Below are 18,976 nucleotides of genomic sequence, written 5' to 3'. Positions count from 1 at the left end.
GGAAGGGGAAGGGGAGGAACTCGAAGCAGAGAAACCCCCCCAAGTGAGGCAGCAGCAGCTCTGAATACAGTTTGGTTTCTGTCTCTCCGGAGCTTTGCTCAGCAACCAAACCCAGACTCCAGGTGCAGTATTCCCTCATCAGTCTGTGAGCATAGAAACGGAGCGTCCCTCCTCTTCTTCCTCCCCTGCCAAGAGTTTCTGGGTGGTGAATGTCAGTAGCTGGAGTTATTTTTAAAGGCAAGAGGTGAGGCTTGTCGTGCAAAGCTAGGAAGAGGGCGTTTGTTTGCTGAGCAGAGCTGACATCAAAGTGGAGATTGCTGCCTACTGGCTCACCGCTGCCTTATGCCAGGTAATCTTTAACATACCCCTCAGTCCCTGAGATCGCAGCCCAGCCTGCCTGTGTGCATGAGAAACGAGCAGCGTTTATGATCCAGAAGATTGCTTTTCCAGTATTATTTACGTGAGCTGGACTTTGACATTTAAGGGCTCGCACTAATCATCTTGCAAAACCTGCTTAGTGCTCTAAACTGAGCAACTGCTTTCTACTTCTCTTTTCAGGATAATATAAATGTTTTTCTGAAAGCGTGCGAAAACATTGGACTGAAAGAAGCTCAGCTTTTTCACCCAGGAGATCTTCAGGATTTGTCCAATCGAGTTACAGTCAAGTGAGTTTTGTGGTTTTGTTTTCTCCTTTCCCTTCTCCCTCTAAGCTCTTTCACAGTCGGGGTTTTTTTTTTTAATGTTTGCCTATGGAAAATTCTTTTAATCTGGTATGAGCAGTTCTGAATACTGTGGTGAGGGTTTAATCCTTGTGAAAGATAGTGGATAAGACTTGCAGAAGTGTAATTTTAAAAATTAAGTATTATAATAATACCTTACAAGAAAACTGATTGTCAATGAATATTTACAACATTTAATTTGATATGGAAACTGTTCAGCTTATTTTAGACTTGGAGCAAAATTGTTAAATAAATCAAAAGCATCACTTTTCTTTATGATTTGTGATTACCAGTGTAAATCTGAAAGGCTGAGGTGGTACTTGTGATGCTTATTCTAATGGATTTGAGGCTTAGGTATGGTGTTCCCAAAGGACTGCTGGTCTTGCCACTCCAAGTCAGGTGTTTGTCTCTGAGTGTCACATCCCCTGTCAAGGGGCATGTGTTTGTGTGTGAGTAGAAACTAAGTACTGAATTGCACAAAGGGTAATTGGCATGTTTATGGAGGTGGGAGTTTTCTGTGAAATATCAGGAGCTTGGTTCTGTAATATATTTAGTAGATTTTCATATTTCAAGACTGCTGTGTCTCCGAATAAGAATTTTATAACCAGTTTCTGAGAGATTAAGGTGAAACTTTACAGACAGGTGTTTTAAGATAAATGATTTGAGACAAAAATCATCTTAGGGCATCTTGATTTGTTACAGTATGAACCGTTTTTATTATATTGGGACAAAAGGATGAATTCATTGTCTCCAAAAAAACCCCAAAATCTTTAGTGGGTTTTGCTGGAAACCTGTCAAGTTAAATGTGAAGGATTGATTCCTGTCTTAAATTACCAGTTTTATCAAAGAGGAACAGGCAGTAATCCTTCTGTAAATATAGGGAAAAAATACTGTGAAATGACAGGTAACTGCTTTAGTTAGAAAGAAATCTCTTGTAGGTGGATCGGCTGGTAGCCTGTTGACATGATTTCTGCCTAGTTTCAGAATGAAAGCTCATACTGTTTTGAGGTCTGATACATGAGATGGCAATGTGTTTTCCTGTCTTTGGCTCATACCCGAAACGTAATTTCTCACTAATCTGGTGTTTAGGGACTTGGCACCCTTCCAGTACGCTGGTATTCTCTCTGCTGGTTCCTATGTCATGCCAAAAGCTGGAGGGTTGGTAACCTCTGCCGTGCTTAATTTACCCACAAAGCCCTAGCAAGAGTTATTTTGGTGGAGGTTTGCTCCAAGGGAATGGCTGGGGAGGGTTGGAGGCGGTCAGGAGCTGGTGTTCAGCAGCGCCAATAGCGACAAGCTGGAACCCCAGGGAGGTCAAGATAGCAAACTGTTGTGCAAGGTATGTTGTCCAACTTGTCCCAACGTTAAACCGCGGCACCCAAGTGAGGTCAGCCGTGAAATTCATCCAGTGGGTCTGTAACCAAGGCTTTTTTGGGTCCTTTCAGCACCGCCAGTTTCCTTCCTGGCTCTGTGAGCAGAGAGTAAGGCTGGAATTTGAAGCTGTCACGAGGCAACAGGGGTTTTACATCGTACCTTCTCAGCAATGGTTTAATTAGTGTATTTCAAAAAAGCAGATTTAACTATTGAGTACTTCTTATGGACAGCAGTGCGGGGGGTCTGGGTTAGAGTCAAAAGAGCTGCCAGCTATCCAACCATGTTCTTGTAATTTGTTTCAGTATGAGTTTGCTTCTCCACACATTATATATCATATGACAGTCCCACAGTGTGTATTAAATGCTTACAGAGTAATTCAAAACTTCTGTATCTGAGCATGCTGTAAAGTGGTGTCCTAACTATGATAGCACGTTTGATATATTTAGGAGGTCGGAGAGGGTGGGAGGGAAGTTTTATTCCAAGAAATGAAGGAAATAAGTTACACGAAGATAACTCTCTCCATTGAAAAGTTAATTATAGAAATAATTTTATTACCCAGAGGGCAAGCTATTCTTCAGAGGATTTTCAGAGAGATTTATAGTTGTGTCAGGAGAGAAATGCTGTCTGATCAGGAATTTTATCTGATGTGTCTTTTTTTATTATTTAATAGAAATAAGTAATTTCATATATTCAAGATGAATTACAAATGTCTTCAAAACTTGTAGGATGCCAGGCCTTAGAAAAGGGGTACTATTTAGTGTCTTGCTTTTGTGTTATCCTGTTAACTCTAGTTTCATAATTAAAAGTGAATAATTTCTTGTCTCAAAGAAGGAAAACTCTTCATCTGCTGACTTATTTAAAAGATTGCATTTAACTTTCGGATTTCTAACATTCCTAAGCAAATTCATTTAGCTGCTGTCACCTGAGGCTAATTGCCCACATCTTAAAGCAGCTGTGATATGTTGTATGGGATAACATTAATGTGTGCCTGAAGCAGTGTGTATTTTGACACCACAAGAGGACTGCTCTGTTCTGTTGTTGCACCACTGTTAGCACGGGTTTTTTTATCTACCCAAAATAGATTAAATAAACTGTTGCTTAGAAAAGTCAGTTTAACAGGGCTGGGGTGGCAGAGAGCAGGGTGCTGGTAGGACACATGCCTGTACTGTCAGGTGTGACAAGGTGCTTGCTTTGCCTTGGATGTCGAAAATTGGTCAGAGGAAGGTACCATTAAAAGGGTGGGTCTGCTTCTGCTGCTAAGGAGGACACGAGAGTTGTCATCTTATGTAACAGCAAAACCAGTCTTTCACACTGTCTGGGAGGTTGCATCTCTGTCCCTGTCACACTTGTTCAATTGATCTAATACCTCTGGATGCTGGGCTGGTCCTTGGGAGAAACACCTACCGTTTGAAGAGGATGAGCTCTGTGGTGTTCCATGGGCTTCTCCTGTTTCTGCTGCTTGGCAGTTTTGTGTGGTATCTCCTTTTTACCTTGAGGGAACTCATATGCCCTCAGGCTGTTGGCATCTCAGACTGCCATCCTGTCCCATCTGGGTCATCCCTTCTCAACAGGAAAATTTATTTTCTCCTTGTACTTTATTTCTGAGTGTGTTTGCTGCCTTTCACCATGCCTTCACTGATAGCACTGTCTAATCAACATCACCACAAAGCCATTCAGAGTTACCAAACTCCGTTATGTGGTGCAGCGTTCTTGTGTCACCTGAGTTAAGGTCAAGACTCTCTATTCTTCATTAACAGAATCTGTTCCGAGAAAATATTCTTTCTATCTGGTGAGGAGGTTAAAACTTTCTCTTGTATTTTTCTCTTGCAACTGAGATGATGCACAGGCATGATGTGAAGCCTCTATAATTACTAGAAGTAATCTGGGACAAGAGAAGCAAGAATCCTCTTACATACCCAGACTTTCAGTTTCAAGTGATTATGTGATTATCCTTTTTACAAAGAAAAAGCTTCTTAAAATTTTATTGTTTAGAAGTTTGTGTGAAAAAGGCTGGCTGAAATTACTGGTTGCTGCTTCAAGCCTTGCAAACTTTATGATTTGCCAGATCAGCAAGATTAGTAGTTGGGTGGTGTGGAAAAACGGTCCTGGCATGGATGGTTTATTTTCTGCCAGTGAAAATGGGAGTGTGGATTAATGTCTGAGATTTATAGTTCAGTCTTTCTGTAAATCTGCAGAAGTTATTGCTCAGTAGTATAGTACAGCAATATGTCATGTGTTCCAAGAAGGATCATCCAGATGGACTATTCTTCACATACCCTGTCTGGCAGTCATATGCATATCCTCTTGTTCAGTGGCTAGTTATTTGTGTAAGTGCATATGTGTCCTCTTCAGTTCTTTTGGTATATTTGATTTTTGTTTTCAGCATAGGGTTTTATTATTTATAATTGGAGATGTTGTTTTAAAACCCAGCAGTTAGTGAAGATTTTTTCAATTTATTTGTACTTATGCAAGATTTTCTTAATACTTCATTTGATTATTTTTTGGTTCTGTCAAAGTAAGTCTGTAATACAAGCTTAGTGACTCTCAGTTGTCAGCATGGTTACTATTTAAAAATGTTAAGCACTTCCTTACCCGGCTTTTTAGGGGTGACACACCCAGTTGTTCCCAGCTGTGGAATGGTTCTTAATAAAATCATACCATGGAGTTAAAAGGGAGAGTTCACATAGGCAGACACCAAATGTCAGTTCTGATGGAGTTTATCTCAATTATCAGTTTTAAAGGAGGCAGGCTGAACACTCAGACTGAGAATGTAAATTCATATTTATCTTTGAAGCAAATTAATTCTTCTACATGCAAAAATTTATAATTCTGTAAAATGAGCTCTCCAGTTGAAGAATATAATTAAATTCTAATATTAAATAAAAAAAAAGGTGGGTTAATAGATTAAAATATTAAACTAAGAAAAACAAAAGAAAATTCACTGCAAAATCCTAAATAGCAAACTTTTTTTTAACCTACCACAGCCCTGAGTTCTGATGTCGAAGTTTTACCATACCAATTTCATTTTTCAATAGTAGACAAAATTAAAATGCTTGGCTCCCATTAATATTATTAGTACATTATTATATTTAGAGTATGTCTTGAATGAAACTCAACTGGGGCCCCACCTGGAGCACTGTGTCCAGTTCTCAAGCACCCAGCACAGGAAGTGTGTGGACCTGCTGGAGTGACTCTGGAGGAGGGAGGGCCATGAAGATGAACAGGGAGCAGCTCTCGTGTGAAGAAAAGCTGAGAGAGCTGGGGTTGTTCAGCCTGGAGAAGGCTCCAAGGAGACCTTCCAGCCCCTAAACAGGCCTAAAAGAAAGATGGAGAGGGACTTGTCACAAATATGTGTAAGATAAGACAAGGGGTAGTAGTTTTAAACTTGAAGCGGTTGTGTTTAGTTTTAGATGTTGGGAAGAAATTCTTTACTGTGGGGATGGTATGGCACTGGAATAGATAGAGCTGTGAATGTTCCATCCCTGAAAGTGTTTGAGGCCAGGCTGGATGAGGCTTTGAGAAATCAGGTCTGGTGTGGAAGGTGCCCCTGCCCATAGCAGAAGGATTGGAACCAGAGGTCTCTTGCAACCCAAACCATTTTAGATTTAGAGACCCTTTAAGGTCTCTTTGCAACCCAAACCATTCTGTGATTTTTTTCCCCCAAGATAGCTGGAAATATCTCATCACCTTGCAGAACCTGATATTTGAATAAGGCCTTCATCTTTTTGTTGGCCGGCACTTTTTCCACATATTCATTATCAATCTTGTAATGTGTTAATTCTATAAAGCAAACAGAAAACTTTGTTGGAGAAGTTTTGCTGAAGTGGAACTAAGTGCATACATGAGATGAAATAACAGAGCTCTGATTTTGGCCCTGGCATTTCAAAATTTTGGGTAAAAAATTTTTAACTTAATCCATTCAATGTTTCTTTAACAAAATCTTTTTTCATGAATTCCTAAACCAAAAGCAATCCTGGAAAAATTTAAATGCCATGCTTTCTGTAACATAAAGCTCTATATAACTAAAGCCAACTGGAGAGAAGTAACAACTGTTACATGCCAAATTCATCCTTGTGTTCCTGCATTTCAGCTGAGCTTTTGAGACAGGCTATCTATTTCAGTTCAGAGATAATACTTTTTGAATTTAAAATGTCACTCAGAAAAGTTGTTCAGAGAATACATGCTTTCAAAATAAAACCTGAGCAAGTTAAATAGCTGCTGTGTGGTATGGCTTTAAGCACATACTCTGTACCTCTTCCATTTGGAGCAGGTTATATTTCATGGGGTGTTCTGATTATATAAGAGTGAACTATTTTACCAACCTTAAGTATTTTAAACATAGGTACAGAATCATTACCTTGCATATCACAAGTCTTGTCTCTTATTAAGAAACCCTCTCCTTTTAGGGGAGAGGGTTTAGGGAGAGCAGAAGGGAAGACGTCTAGCACTGAGTTAAGCTAAACACAGGGCCCTCTAGTACCTGTCTTTTTTGTCCTGTAATTTAAATTGCAATACTCTCAGTGCTTCCTTTCAGTGAAGAAATTGCCTTACTTGGCCTTTTGGATGCAGCCACTAACTGTGCAGTTCTAATAGGATTCCTAAAAGTAAGATTGAAACAATAGCAGAAAGCTGAAAGCAGGTGTAACTTCTCCCAGTGCTAGGTTTAGTCCCTTAGCAAATTACTGATTTTGTGGTAGGAATTAGCTGTACACCATTTCCTTATATAGTGAATTAAAAAATATTCTTTTTTAATAGTAGTCGATGTTTCTTGCAATTTGAATGTTCTTCCTGTCTAGTCCTGGGGAATATGCTGTATTTCCTGATTCCACTTGTATTTCCTGCTCAGGGTGCTTTTTTTGCAGGGTAAACAAAGGCAAAGTGAAATTTCTCTTCTGTGAGATGAATGTTAACACTGTTGGGCAGACCAGTGAAGAAAGCAATCTAACAGAAATTCCTAAAAAGATGATCTTTTTGAGTGGAAAACTGTTGTCAGGGCTCTTGGAAATGTGTTTTTTGGAGAGCTTTAATTGTAAAAGCAATATCACATCTCAGTCTTTGGAGGAATTTTTTAGGTTTGCTTTACCAGTATCACTAAACTCTTTAAACTGTTTGGCAAACTGGCTACCTGAAAGCTTGAGATGTGATGATGAGACACTCTTTTGGGACTTGTATCCTATTTTGTTCTTCAGATAGAGCTGTTGTATTTTGCTCAAAGGAGACAAATACCCTGAAAATGGATACTTGGAAAACCAAATCAAACAGAAGTAAAACCAACCAATCAAGACCCCAGACAAACCCCAAAAACAACAATGAAAGGAGAGAGAATGCAGATCTGTTTGTGGACAGAGTTCAGAGCTAATGCTTTCTGTGGATAATAATGAATTTGTGGTCTTCTTACATATCTAGTATATTTGCTCAGTTATTATATCATCTAGATTTTCTTTTGCTCAAGAATTTAATGCTTATGATAAGAGAGTAGACAGAGCTGAACCTGAACTTGCTGTGCTGATTCTTCCAAGAGGCATTCATTTTAATGGGTTGAAAAACTTATTTTCTAATTTGGCCTCAAAATAAAAAAAAAACCAAACAACTCAACCAACTCAAAGCACTCACACAACATGGAACCACCCTTTCCTGCCTTTTTATTTTGTGTAGAATAGAAAGTTATGAGTTGGATGGAAGCCAAGTGCTTCAGTGCACAAAGTATGAAAATGATTGGACCAAAACTTGTACCTGCTTAAATTCTCTAAGTGTCTGAAGAGTCAATCATCCCAAAGTCTTCAGAATTTTAGCAACTATCTTTGAATTCAAACTGAGGTGAAACAAATGAGACAGCTTTTTGTGGGTCTTGAAAAGTGAAATGTAAGCCATTTAACCAAAATTTAATTAGGGCAATGGATGAGGCTTTTCCTCCATTTATATTCAGGGAAATAACATTTATTACACATATGGTTGTAATAGGCCTTTATTGTGGTAACTAAGTTTCCTAGTGACAGTTCCCTTGAAATGGAAAAGTGCAGCACCCTCACTTCTGATTGACTCTAGAAATGTTGCTACTAGTTTGTAAATGTGTAAATTCTCTTTTTGCTACAGATATTGTCAAAGAATACATTTGCTTCCCGGATATAGCTATGTTCTAAATATTGAAATTGCTGTATTTGGTTTTTTTTAATGATATAACTAATTTCAAGATCACTCATTTCACATTTTTTACTTTTTTTAGTACTTAGGACAATCATGCAGAGATAAAGAAAAAAATTGTTTCCTTCAGTCTTGTGAAACTGACATGCTTAGGTGTAAAATATTCACCTCATGCCACTGATCTGTGCTAAGTGTAAACCATTCCAGTACAAATGTTGTAGGTAATAAAATATGTTCCAGACTTTGGTCCATACCTGCTAGAAATTTACCTCCAATTCTTCAGTGTAAAGTCTATAAAGTGTTGGGTGTAGTGCTGTTTTATCTGTCTGCTTTATTTTCTGGTAATTATGAATAATATTTGAGGTAGATATTTTTTGCTGTTGAGTAATTTAACACTGCTGTTAATAATTTACACTTCCTTTATGAGATTATACTTTTGATAGAGTTTGCTTTTACCTGTTTTGTGTAGATTATTTTGCTGTAAGAATGAAGAACTCTGGAGTTCTGTACCTGTAACTACAGGTGTAGGAGTTTGAACAGTTTAGAAAAACACTACATTTAGCGTGTGTTGTATCGAAAGCAATTCAGGTATCTCTAGTGGCACAGAGCCATAGGCTTACACTGGAATTCAGGTAGCTCTGCTACAGAAGTGAATGATTTGCTGAAGAAGATTGCAGTAGCTTTTTGCTGAATTGTGTTGGTTTGTTCAAAGTCCTCATTTTTGATCCAATTACATTTCAATAGTATCTGACATAACTTTGGGGGGGTGGGGAGGGGCTACAAAACCATTACTGGTGAAGGCTTTTACAATGCTTTTTCAATGTTTGTTTGTGTTAACAGAAGTGTCTCTAGCATTTTAGGATTCCCATGGGAATCCATCTAAATCTTAAATACCTGTATTCATTTTAATCCCTTAGCTTCTCAGGATTAAATGCAGTTTATAAAACAATGCATATGAGGGAAGACAGGATTTTTGATGAGTAGCAGTGAGTACCTTACAAAAGAAGGTAAAGAGCCTACATTTTTTGGTGGTGGCTCTTTTTTCCTCCATACAAAAAGGTGCTTGTGTCTGATGTTGGAAATTGAATGACTTAGAAAAATAATAAGCTTGTGTTAGTTAACATCAATTACAAAGAAACATGTATGCAAGTTCACTATTGTATTATTCTAAATTGTATTTTACTGCTAAATTGCTGAAGTTCAGTTAGTTTTTCTGCAGACAACTCAACAGGAAGAGCTTCTATATTTAAATAGTGGGGGAAGCTGACTTCTTGCAGTTTTCCATGGATACGGGAGTTTTCCAGTACCATACTCTGTAAATAGAGAAAGTAAAGCTGAACAATGTATTGACAGTTTTTTATCATACTTCATGCAAAACCCTACTTTTGGCCATTTTTTATCCTGAGCTTTCAGAGATTTCTGGTCTAATTATTATTACTGCTTAGTTGTAGCACTCATTGTGTCCTTTAAAGTGACATTAATGCTTTTGTTCTTTTTTTGCTGTGAATGTTACAGAATGGAATTGGCAATGAAATAACAATTTCAAATATACTTATAAACTGCATTTCCAGAGGGTTGCAGGGCTGTTTTCATGTCGTCACTGAAACCAATTATACAAAATAATGTCTCACCACATGGTTAGATGATAAGAAGGGGCGGAGGGTTGGAAATAAAGAGCCCTAGATAGCGGCCAAGCTTAACCACACAAAGGCATGTTTCTTTTAAATGATATAGATCTGTTGTCTTTAAGAAACAAAAGGGAAAAAAGCCCCAACAACAAAAACAAAAGAAAACCCAACTAGAGAGCTGATCTCCAGGCTGAATAAGATGAATGATCAAGCTTAGGATCTCCAGCTACCAACATCCTGGTGATCTCCACTCAATTTGCTCCAGTTTATCAGTCTTTCCTGTACTGTGAGACACCAAACTGGAGGCAGCAGCATTATGGAGGTGGCATAATAAGTGCTGAGGAAAGGGGGAATGATGAGGTCTGTCAGCCTTCTGGCCATGCTCCATTTCTCACGCCCATGCACCATTTCATTCAGCCCTGGGTGCTGCTGGCCAGTGTTGCCAGAATTGGCTGCTGGCAGAGGTTCAGCCCTGCAGGACCACCAGGCCCAGCTCCCCACCCCGCTCTGATTAGGTCCATCCAGGGGGCAGGACCTGGACTTTGTGCCTATTGAATGTCATACGAGGTTCCTGCAGAGCCAGCCCTCCCTCCAGCCCTGCCCTCCAGCGTATGTATCCCCTCCCTACGATTCTGTCTGCCTGCGGAGGGAGCGTGGTATCAGAACCTGACTCAGAAAGCAAAATATTGAAAGCTGCTGCAGCTGGTTTCTGGGACTAGAGTAAGAAAGTTGACTAATGCTGATGATATTTCCTCTTTCCTTTCCCTTCCAGAAAAAACGTCCTGCAAATGTAAACACGCACACACCTTTGAACCCAGTATGTACAGATATGCATCAACTGACGTGGATTCCAATGCGTTATATGATAAAATATTTAGCTGGGGCGGGGAAAGGGAGTCCAAGTTCAAAATACTTCTGCTCTTGCAAAGGCTATTAAATTACAGAGAGCCACTTGTTCCCTGTGAATAACCACTGAAATACGCTTGTCAGATTTATGATACAGTAATGTATTCTTTTTAACTCTGTGACCTGATGTTGTAAGATGCCCTCAGCTGTGATAATTTTTGGGGGTGAGGGATGTACTTGGTAAAACACTAACTAAAAATGCCCGAGCTAACAGAAGGCACAGTTTATTTGTGGTTTGTCTTGAAGCTGTGATGTATTTTCAACATGGATCTGTGCCGTTAGAGAATTACTGTACAATTCCACAAACTAATCCTAATCTGTCCAAATATACCAGTGTTAACTACTCTTGTAAACAACTTTTAGTAGTAGTTTTCAGGTCTTGTGTTTTTTGTTTTTTTTTCAGAAACTGCTCTTTTTATGTGTAACATAGAAGGAAATTTGGGTTGCTTTAATGAGCACAAGAAAATCAAAACAATTTCAGTTTTGTGTATGAAATAATGAGTTCTGGAATAGCTAATACTTCTCAGGCCTGAGATAAAGGGGTCAGAAGGTTTGTGAAGGCAGTAGTTCAGTGCCAGTCAAAAAAAAAGCACAAACAAACAAAAGTACAACCAACCAAGCAAAAAAAGAAAAGGACCCAACCTTACTCCAGAAACAAGTATTAGGAATAGGAAAAATAATGGCAATGTACCGTGCTGCTGTGGTTAATCTGGCATTTGCTGGTGTTGTAATACCATATGGAGTTTTGGACTTGGATCATTTTCCCTTTTCTCACTTTCTCACTTGCCCAAATTTCCCCAAAAGCAGAATTGGAGTATCTTCACCCTCATGTCATCTCTCTGACTAAAAGTAGGAATAGCTTCCCCTGCAGGCTTGGTTAAGTACACTGAGAGTCCTGAATGAGAGGTGATGGATGAAGGGGAGAGATGGACAAAGTTGCAAGCTTAAAATAAACAAAAAAACAAAAAAAACACCCAAAAACCCTAGCAGATGGTGTGGTCAAGTGATTCAACTGGTCACTGCATGCCATGTTATATGAATAATCAATGAAGGGGGCAGTAGGCTTCCTTGCCAACAGATGATGCAGATGATCAAAGTTTACTTGCATTAAATGGATAGTAGAGAAGTTTAAAGAAGGGAAATATTTTAAGAGTTACTTAATATGTGGAAACCACATCTAGTTTAGAGAGTCCACAAGGGAGAAGAGTCTTTCCTGTTCTTTTTTTCACTCTTCCTTAGGCAACCACTTGGGATTACATGGGAGGATGAGATCCCAGGCTAGATACAGTTTTTTGATCTGGCCCCATGTGGATGTTCCTGTGTGTGGTTTTGGAAAGGTTGCGTACAGTAAAAGCTGTTTTTAACTTCTGTAGCTCTATGGAAAACTCTAAGAAGCAAAACTAAGGAAAAAATCAAACACAATTCGTATGGAAGCAATTAATTTGATTTGATAACTCAATCAAGCAATCTGCCATTGCTTTAGCAAATGTGGAACACTGTATGTAGAGCAATCTGAAAAGATAAATAAAATCATGGCAGGCCTCTTAATCCAGACCAGTATCTGACTATTTCTCTATGTGACCAGGTGGTGAAATCACAGGGAAAAAAATGTTATCATTAATTATTAGCAGTTTAACATGTGATAGTTTTTCATTAAGCCATTGGAATTCTCATGAAAAGCTTTGGAAGAATAATGAATAAGAATGGCTGAAAGTCTGTTGAAATGAGCTGGTTCATGTATTTGCCTATGCTATATTCAGCATCGTTACTTAAAAGCTACTTTTGCTTTCAAAAGATCAGTTAATTTAAGAGGTTTTGTTACTGATTTTGGCATGGAAATTGTAACTGTAAAATCACACATCAGATGGTTATGTAGAAGGCACACCCACACAGGTTGAATAAGCACAGAATAAGATGCATTGGTAATGATGCTCTGCTTGTCCTGCAAAACCCTCTCTCTGTGTGCAGAACATTTTATTCTTTGAAATCTGAGCTTGCCTCTGGTATTAAATGTTGGCTGCTGTTGAGAAATCATACGAAAGTCACTTACTGATAGTGGTTTAGTAATATTTGCCATTTCATTGCGATATTTTTATTCTCTCAAGAGGAACAAAATCTCTTGCAAAAGAATAATTTTCTTTTTATAAACAACATTTTGTCTTTCTGAAGCATGTTCCTCTTAGAACTGTCAGCAAAGTCCGTAGTCTAATTCTGTTTTCTCTAATACTGCATGAATAATTTGTGAATTTATTCAACAAGCTAGTTTGATAAATTACCTATACAGAAATCCCTAGTTATCAGGGTCTGGCATTGTGATCGTGACCTAAATTATATGACTGCATTTGTAAATTACATCTATTTTCTGTTCAATACTGTTTTTTTCATTGCTAGGATAAGATTTAAATCAACAAATCCAGGGAATGGTGGCACCAAACAGCACCAAGTCTGAGTGTTGGAGTTTTGCTTGCTTGGGTGCTGTGTGAGCAATGGGTGGCCTAGCAGCTGCTCTCGGTGCGCACAAGGCTGCCAGCACAGGAGGGCTAAGGCAGGTGCTCTGTGCTTGTGCTGTGTCAGGTGTGGGGTGAAGCTGCTTGTTAAAATTCTTTCCTTTAATGGGCAGTTGTGAGTTTTATTAGGAGAAAAGCTGGAATGAAGGACGGGTACTTGGTTTTTCTCAGAAAGTGTGTTTACACAATGGAGCACTGCAGTGAAAGGGCAGACAAGGGGGAGAAGTTGCATCCTAAGTCAGTTTGCAGATGACACCAATCTGGGCAGGAGCACTGATCTGTGGAGGGTAGGAAGGCTCTACAGAGGGCTCTGGACAGGCTGGATGGATGGGCTGAGGCCAGTTGGATGAGGTTCAACAAGGTGAAGTGCCAGGTCCTGCTCTTGGGTCTCAACATTCAATGCTTGGAGAAGAGTTGCTGGAAAGCTGCCCAGCGGAAAAGGACCTGGGGATGCTGGTTGACAGCCAGCTGAACATGAGCCAGTCTGTGCTCAGGTGGCCAAGAAGGCCAGTGGAATCCTGGCCTGTATCTGCAAGAGTGTGGCCAGCAGGGCCAGGGCAGGGATTGTCCCCCTGTACTCGGCACTGGTGAGGCCACACCTCAAATCCTGTGTTCAGTTCTGGGGTTCTCACTGCAAGAGAGACATTGAAGTGTTGGAGAGGTTCCAGAGAAGGGCAGTGAAGCTGGGGAAGGGTCTGATGAGTAGCAGCTAAGGGAACTGGGGGTGTTTAGCCTGGAGAAAAGGAGGTTCAGGGGGACCTTATTGTTTTCCACAACTGCCTGAAAGGAGGGTGCAGCCTCTTCCCCAAAGTAACAAATGACAGACCAAGAAGAAATGGCCTCAAATTGTGCCAAATGGCCAACCAGTTGTGTGGTTTAGAATTGGGGTTTAGGAAAATTTTCTTCAGTTAAACACTTGTGAAGCATTGGAACAGGCTGTCCAGGGTAGTGGTAGAGAGTCACCATCTCTGGAGATACTTGGGAGACTTGTAGATACGGCACTTAGGGACGCGGTTTAGTGGTGAAATTACAAGTGCTGGGTTAATGGCGAGACTCAGCGATCTTAAAGGTCTTTTCTAACCTAAACAGTTCTACGATTCTATCTTAATTACGGTTCAGGAGAGATGGGGAAACAGTGAACACTCAAAATTTCTTCTTGTCACCTGTTGCCCAAGAATGTGTTTGTGTGGTTCCCATCATTTACAGATGACTTATTACTGTCTGATCGGTCAGACAGGGGAGAGAGAGAAGCCTGCTTTCATCTCCCAGGGCAGGAATCTTTTTGATGGACATGTACTAAAGGCACGTGTACTTCACTTATAGAAGGAGCTTTTGTTTGCAGAATTTTTGTCAGGAAAGCAAATATGTTCAAGCTCCTAGAAACTGTTTGGCCAAGCTTAATTGCATGTAGGTTTTGGCATTCAACATTTAATGGAACATGTTACTGTTATTTGTGCATCTGCAGTCGCAGGAGAGAATGTCCTCCTTAAAAGCTAAAGTAAGCAGCAGTGAACACAGTAGAAGAAAACTACTTAACTTTGGAGGCTTTTTTCTACTTTCACTCATGAGAGTACTGCAGCTAATTAATTCAGGTTACTTCAACTCTTGGTAATGTGACTTTAGTTAATGCAATTTTAAATTATTAAGACTCCCTTCAATTTCTAAACAAGTACATTGAGATTTTTTTTTTAAATTTATTGTTTTTACTTTACCTGCAAAAAACTCCATAATCTGCTTTTACTGTAAATGAAGAGGATGTAGCATCTGCTTGGTTTCTAGCTCCTTCTTGTTTGTAGGTAGCCTGTGTGCCACCACTGCTGTTATTAGGAATAGCCTTCTGTAACTCTTCAGCTAATTTGGGATACCCGGTAAAGATATTTTCCCGCTGTTTTCATTCTCTATTGCTCAGATGTCTCTGCCAGGCAACTCACAAAACAAACAGCAACACCAGGTCAGCTTCAAAGAGTGCATGCTTTGAAGTAGAGAGCAGATGACAGTTGTGAAAGGTTAGTCTTTAATGGTATTACAAAAGGTAGCTGTACAGATTTCCATGCATTTGCTTATTAAAGTGTGTAATGCCCCAGTCCTTATGTACAAAAAAATAATTAGTGGGTAGTTCTTAGAAAACATTGCCTTGTACTTTCCCTAGTCATAGAGGACACAGCAGAGACTAGCTTTTGGCCTGAATTTGAAAGTGGTAGTCAACACGGCAAGATACAGAAACAAAGAGAAGAGTATAAGGCCAACTGGGTATGGTCAACTTAAAGCTTTTAGAAGCGAGAGGGCAGAAAAAGTTGTCTTGTTAAATAGAGCAAGTTTCAATCCATTCTAATCTTTGTGCCTGCAACAAAATTAATAATTACCTAAGAGAGTAAATACTGTGATATTGTGTTCATTGGATAATTATATGCTTAATTTTTCAAAGGGAATTACTTTCTTGTTTTAACTAAAGCTCTCTTATCGCTGATGATGCTCACTGGCCAGTCTTCAACTTGTGAAAGAACTTTGGCAAGCTTTGGTTTTACCCATGAAACACAGGATCCTCTATGTAAGCTAAAATTAGCAAAAATAAAAGCCCTTGTGAAGGAAGTAGAATTTAAAAACAATTTTTATTTCCGTAAGTTGCTCCATAATCATGAATATGTTAGTGAACTTATTTTTGAGAGGAATTGGTATGACACTCAAAATAAGTGTGTGAGATTTTACAAATTGAAAATCAGCATAGACTTAATTTAAATGTGCATTTATGTATTTTAAATGGCCTGTTTACTTCACATCTAATCTGTTGAGTTCTATGCTATCAGCATTCATCAATTTTAATGCCACTGCTTTAAAGGAGAAGAAATTTGGGAGTGCATTTGAGATGAGAGTATGTTTTTTTTCTCTTTGGAAATAATGATCTCCTTGTGCTTTCAATTTATTTTTCTTTTCCTCATGGCTTTCCTTTTTGAAGGATTGCACAGGTTTTTTTGGTAACTTTATTATGCAAAAAAATGTCCAAGTATACTCACCTGTATACCTATCCTGTGTCAGGGTTTTTCCCTCAGGGCCTTAAGTAATAATTATGTGAACTTTTAATAATATTTCAAGTAATTACATGTTTGACATTCTGTCTGGAGTTCACGCAACAGTTCTGTATTTCTTTCCCTAGCAGAAGCTTCCACAGATTCTTTCCTACCTGAAAAAAATTTGGGGCACGTATTTTTACATGTATTCAATGTGCTGTTTTCTAAGGGAAGAGCTTTAAATGCAGTGTGGGAGAAGGCTTCATATTTATCTTCTCTCTCTTTGAGCAGTAAATATCTGACTATTGGAGCGGTTCTGAATTGACGTCTCTCAATAAATCAGCATCCAGCAGATTTAGATTTGTTATAACAGGCTGATTTTTTTATATTGTGAACAGCTTTTGATAGTACTGATTTCCGTTACTAAAGATGATGCTTGCATAACTTATGTGTGAGCTATTTTTTAGTATCTTAGGAAACTTGTGTACTATCCTGCTCTGCCATAAATGCATTTCCTTGATGATGAAGAATGTTGTATGTCTTTGCATCTTCACTTGCTAAAAAAAAAAGTCTACGAAAGGGATTTCTATTAAATTTAGTTTTTAAATATATTGCTGTAGCAGATTAAGTGGACTACTAGCTGCAGCTACACTTAAATGGAGAGAAGATAGTACATTAAGAGTATTCCAGCTATTTTTTCATTACCTTTTCCACCTGTCTTAACTTTAGTAAGAAAGTGGTAGCCTATTACAAAATACTTTCAGTGTTGTATGGTCAACAGTTTGCTGTCTGGCAAACAAACTTGATGATAATGCTCAAGCTTATCATCCATGTGTGCCATGTGTGGGTCAAAGGGTGAAGGTATGTTCATCCTGCTCTTTTGTCCTGTACTTTCGAGTGGTTACCTTGCTGTCAAGGAATTGCTGGGTTTTGCTGCAATTTGGCAACCTATTCCTAAGCCATCAGCAGAGACTGATGCATCCTCTCCTCATTGGAGGATACTACTGGGTATTCCTCCACCACACTGAGTTAATTTCTTCTTGTAGCTCTGTTAGCCTGGAGGTGAAAAGAAGGAGGGGACATCTTGGTAATTATTCTGAGTCTCACTGTTGCAAGGTGCACCTTGGTGATGAGACTGCTGAGATGACTTCTTGTGCGATTCTTCTGCAATTGTAATTTGTTTTGGGTAGAATTAAGTATAATCAACAGGAGAAACATCCCACTAATTTTATTGAACTGCCTTTTAATTTTTCATCCTGTCTAGATTATCAGTCCTAGTTGCAGGATGATGGTAAAGTCTTGGCTTTTCACTGAATTGTAAAACTATGAATATAGTAACAGCAGTGCTGCTCTTGGGATTTCTGGGTAAAACAGAGCCAGACACTTATGATCAAAAGGGATACTTCCATAGACAATTCCAAGGTAACAGGTCTGGATGTAGCAGTTCCTAATTCAGCATGCATACTGTACAATGGGAAGCTGCAGTTTGTAGTAAACTGTTGCTATTGACATGCTTTCCAGTTTAACCATTAGTCTGATAATCTTTCCAATGATTAAATGCAATAATGATTGTGCTTCACAGAGGTTTTGAGACACCTTTACTTGAGAATTCCTAGATGAGAGTCTTAAGGCTTTTGTTAATCTTCCCTTGGTGAAAAAAAGTGCCTGTTTTTTGTGTAGAAATTATGAGGGTTGTTGGACAAAGAATAACCCCGTCAAGAGCCTGAGGGTTACTTTTGTGTTATTTTGTGTTATTTTGGCTCTATGGTTTGATTGACTTCTGGGAAGGATAGCTTAAAACCACCATGTGTGCTTTAAGGAGCCCACTTCTCCAGTTCTTCATCTGGCTGGGCAGTTGGTGAAATTCTGCAGATGGCTAACTGTAATTTCCAAGACTTGATGCATGTAGTATCTTCTTTCTCGTGAGAAGGAAGATTCCTAATTTAGAATTTACTCATGCTCTCATTAAAGATGTTGGGAATATTGCCATGGCCTCACTTGGAGCAGAATCTGATCATTTTGTTCCACTCCTTCCCTACCAGCAGACTTAGTTGTAATAGCTTTTTGGAGCATTTTGGTGATGTCTTAATTGGTGTATTAAGCCTTTTTTCCCTCAGTCATCAGTTTTGTGATACAAATTACATACTTCATGAGTACTGGTGAAAGAGCAGTGTGAGATCATCTATAGCTCCCTGGCTAGGATTGTTTTCCCATATCATTAATTTTCTGCAAGTTTTTATTCTCAGACTCCTCTAACTTTACAACAGAAACTCCTATGTGACTAATAGCACATTTGGTTTCAGTTGTTGGGATGGTCAGAATGAATGTAAACACTCCAGCTTCAGAGCTATATGGTCAGACTAGCTTAACTCTTCTCTTCCCCCCACCCCTCTTTTTTTTTTTTTTTTTTTTTTTTTTTTTTTTTTTTTGCCTCCGACACATTCCTTCTAACATTTTTGCATGTTGCGTATTTGGACTTTTACCCATTCTCTCACTTTACTGTAAAGAAGCATTCATTTTTCCAACATTAAAAACTTGGCCAGAAAACCTGGCCCAAAAACTTTAATGTTTTGAGCAAATGTTTAAAAATACCCTCTGACTTGGCTGCTCCAAGTAGCCTCAAAGCACTATTTTCTTTTGGGGTGGAAAAATTGTTTTTCACCCAATGAAAGTGAATTGGAAAAGGTAATATTTAT

At 38.9% G+C, this 18,976-nt stretch overlaps 1 protein-coding gene across 21 annotated transcripts in view; it reads left to right on the top strand.

The window, feature by feature from the left end:
- The window catches only part of LMO7 (LIM domain 7), a 131,549-nt gene that overhangs the window by 56,639 nt on the left and 55,934 nt on the right, over nt 1-18,976 (top strand). For 19 of the 21 annotated variants that reach the window (XM_015632655.3, XM_015632645.3, XM_015632621.3 and 16 more), the window contains exon 4: nt 559-665. In XM_015632655.3, coding sequence (XP_015488141.1) covers nt 559-665 — 107 coding nt within the window. The other 2 variants (XM_015632727.3, XM_015632718.2) reach the window with 2 other exon arrangements.

This window comes from Parus major, chromosome 1, assembly GCF_001522545.3.
Source record: "Parus major isolate Abel chromosome 1, Parus_major1.1, whole genome shotgun sequence".
NCBI classification, from domain to species: Eukaryota; Metazoa; Chordata; class Aves; order Passeriformes; family Paridae; genus Parus; species Parus major.
Note: the sequence above shows the minus strand (reverse complement) of the source record. Positions and strands in the feature narration are given on the sequence as shown.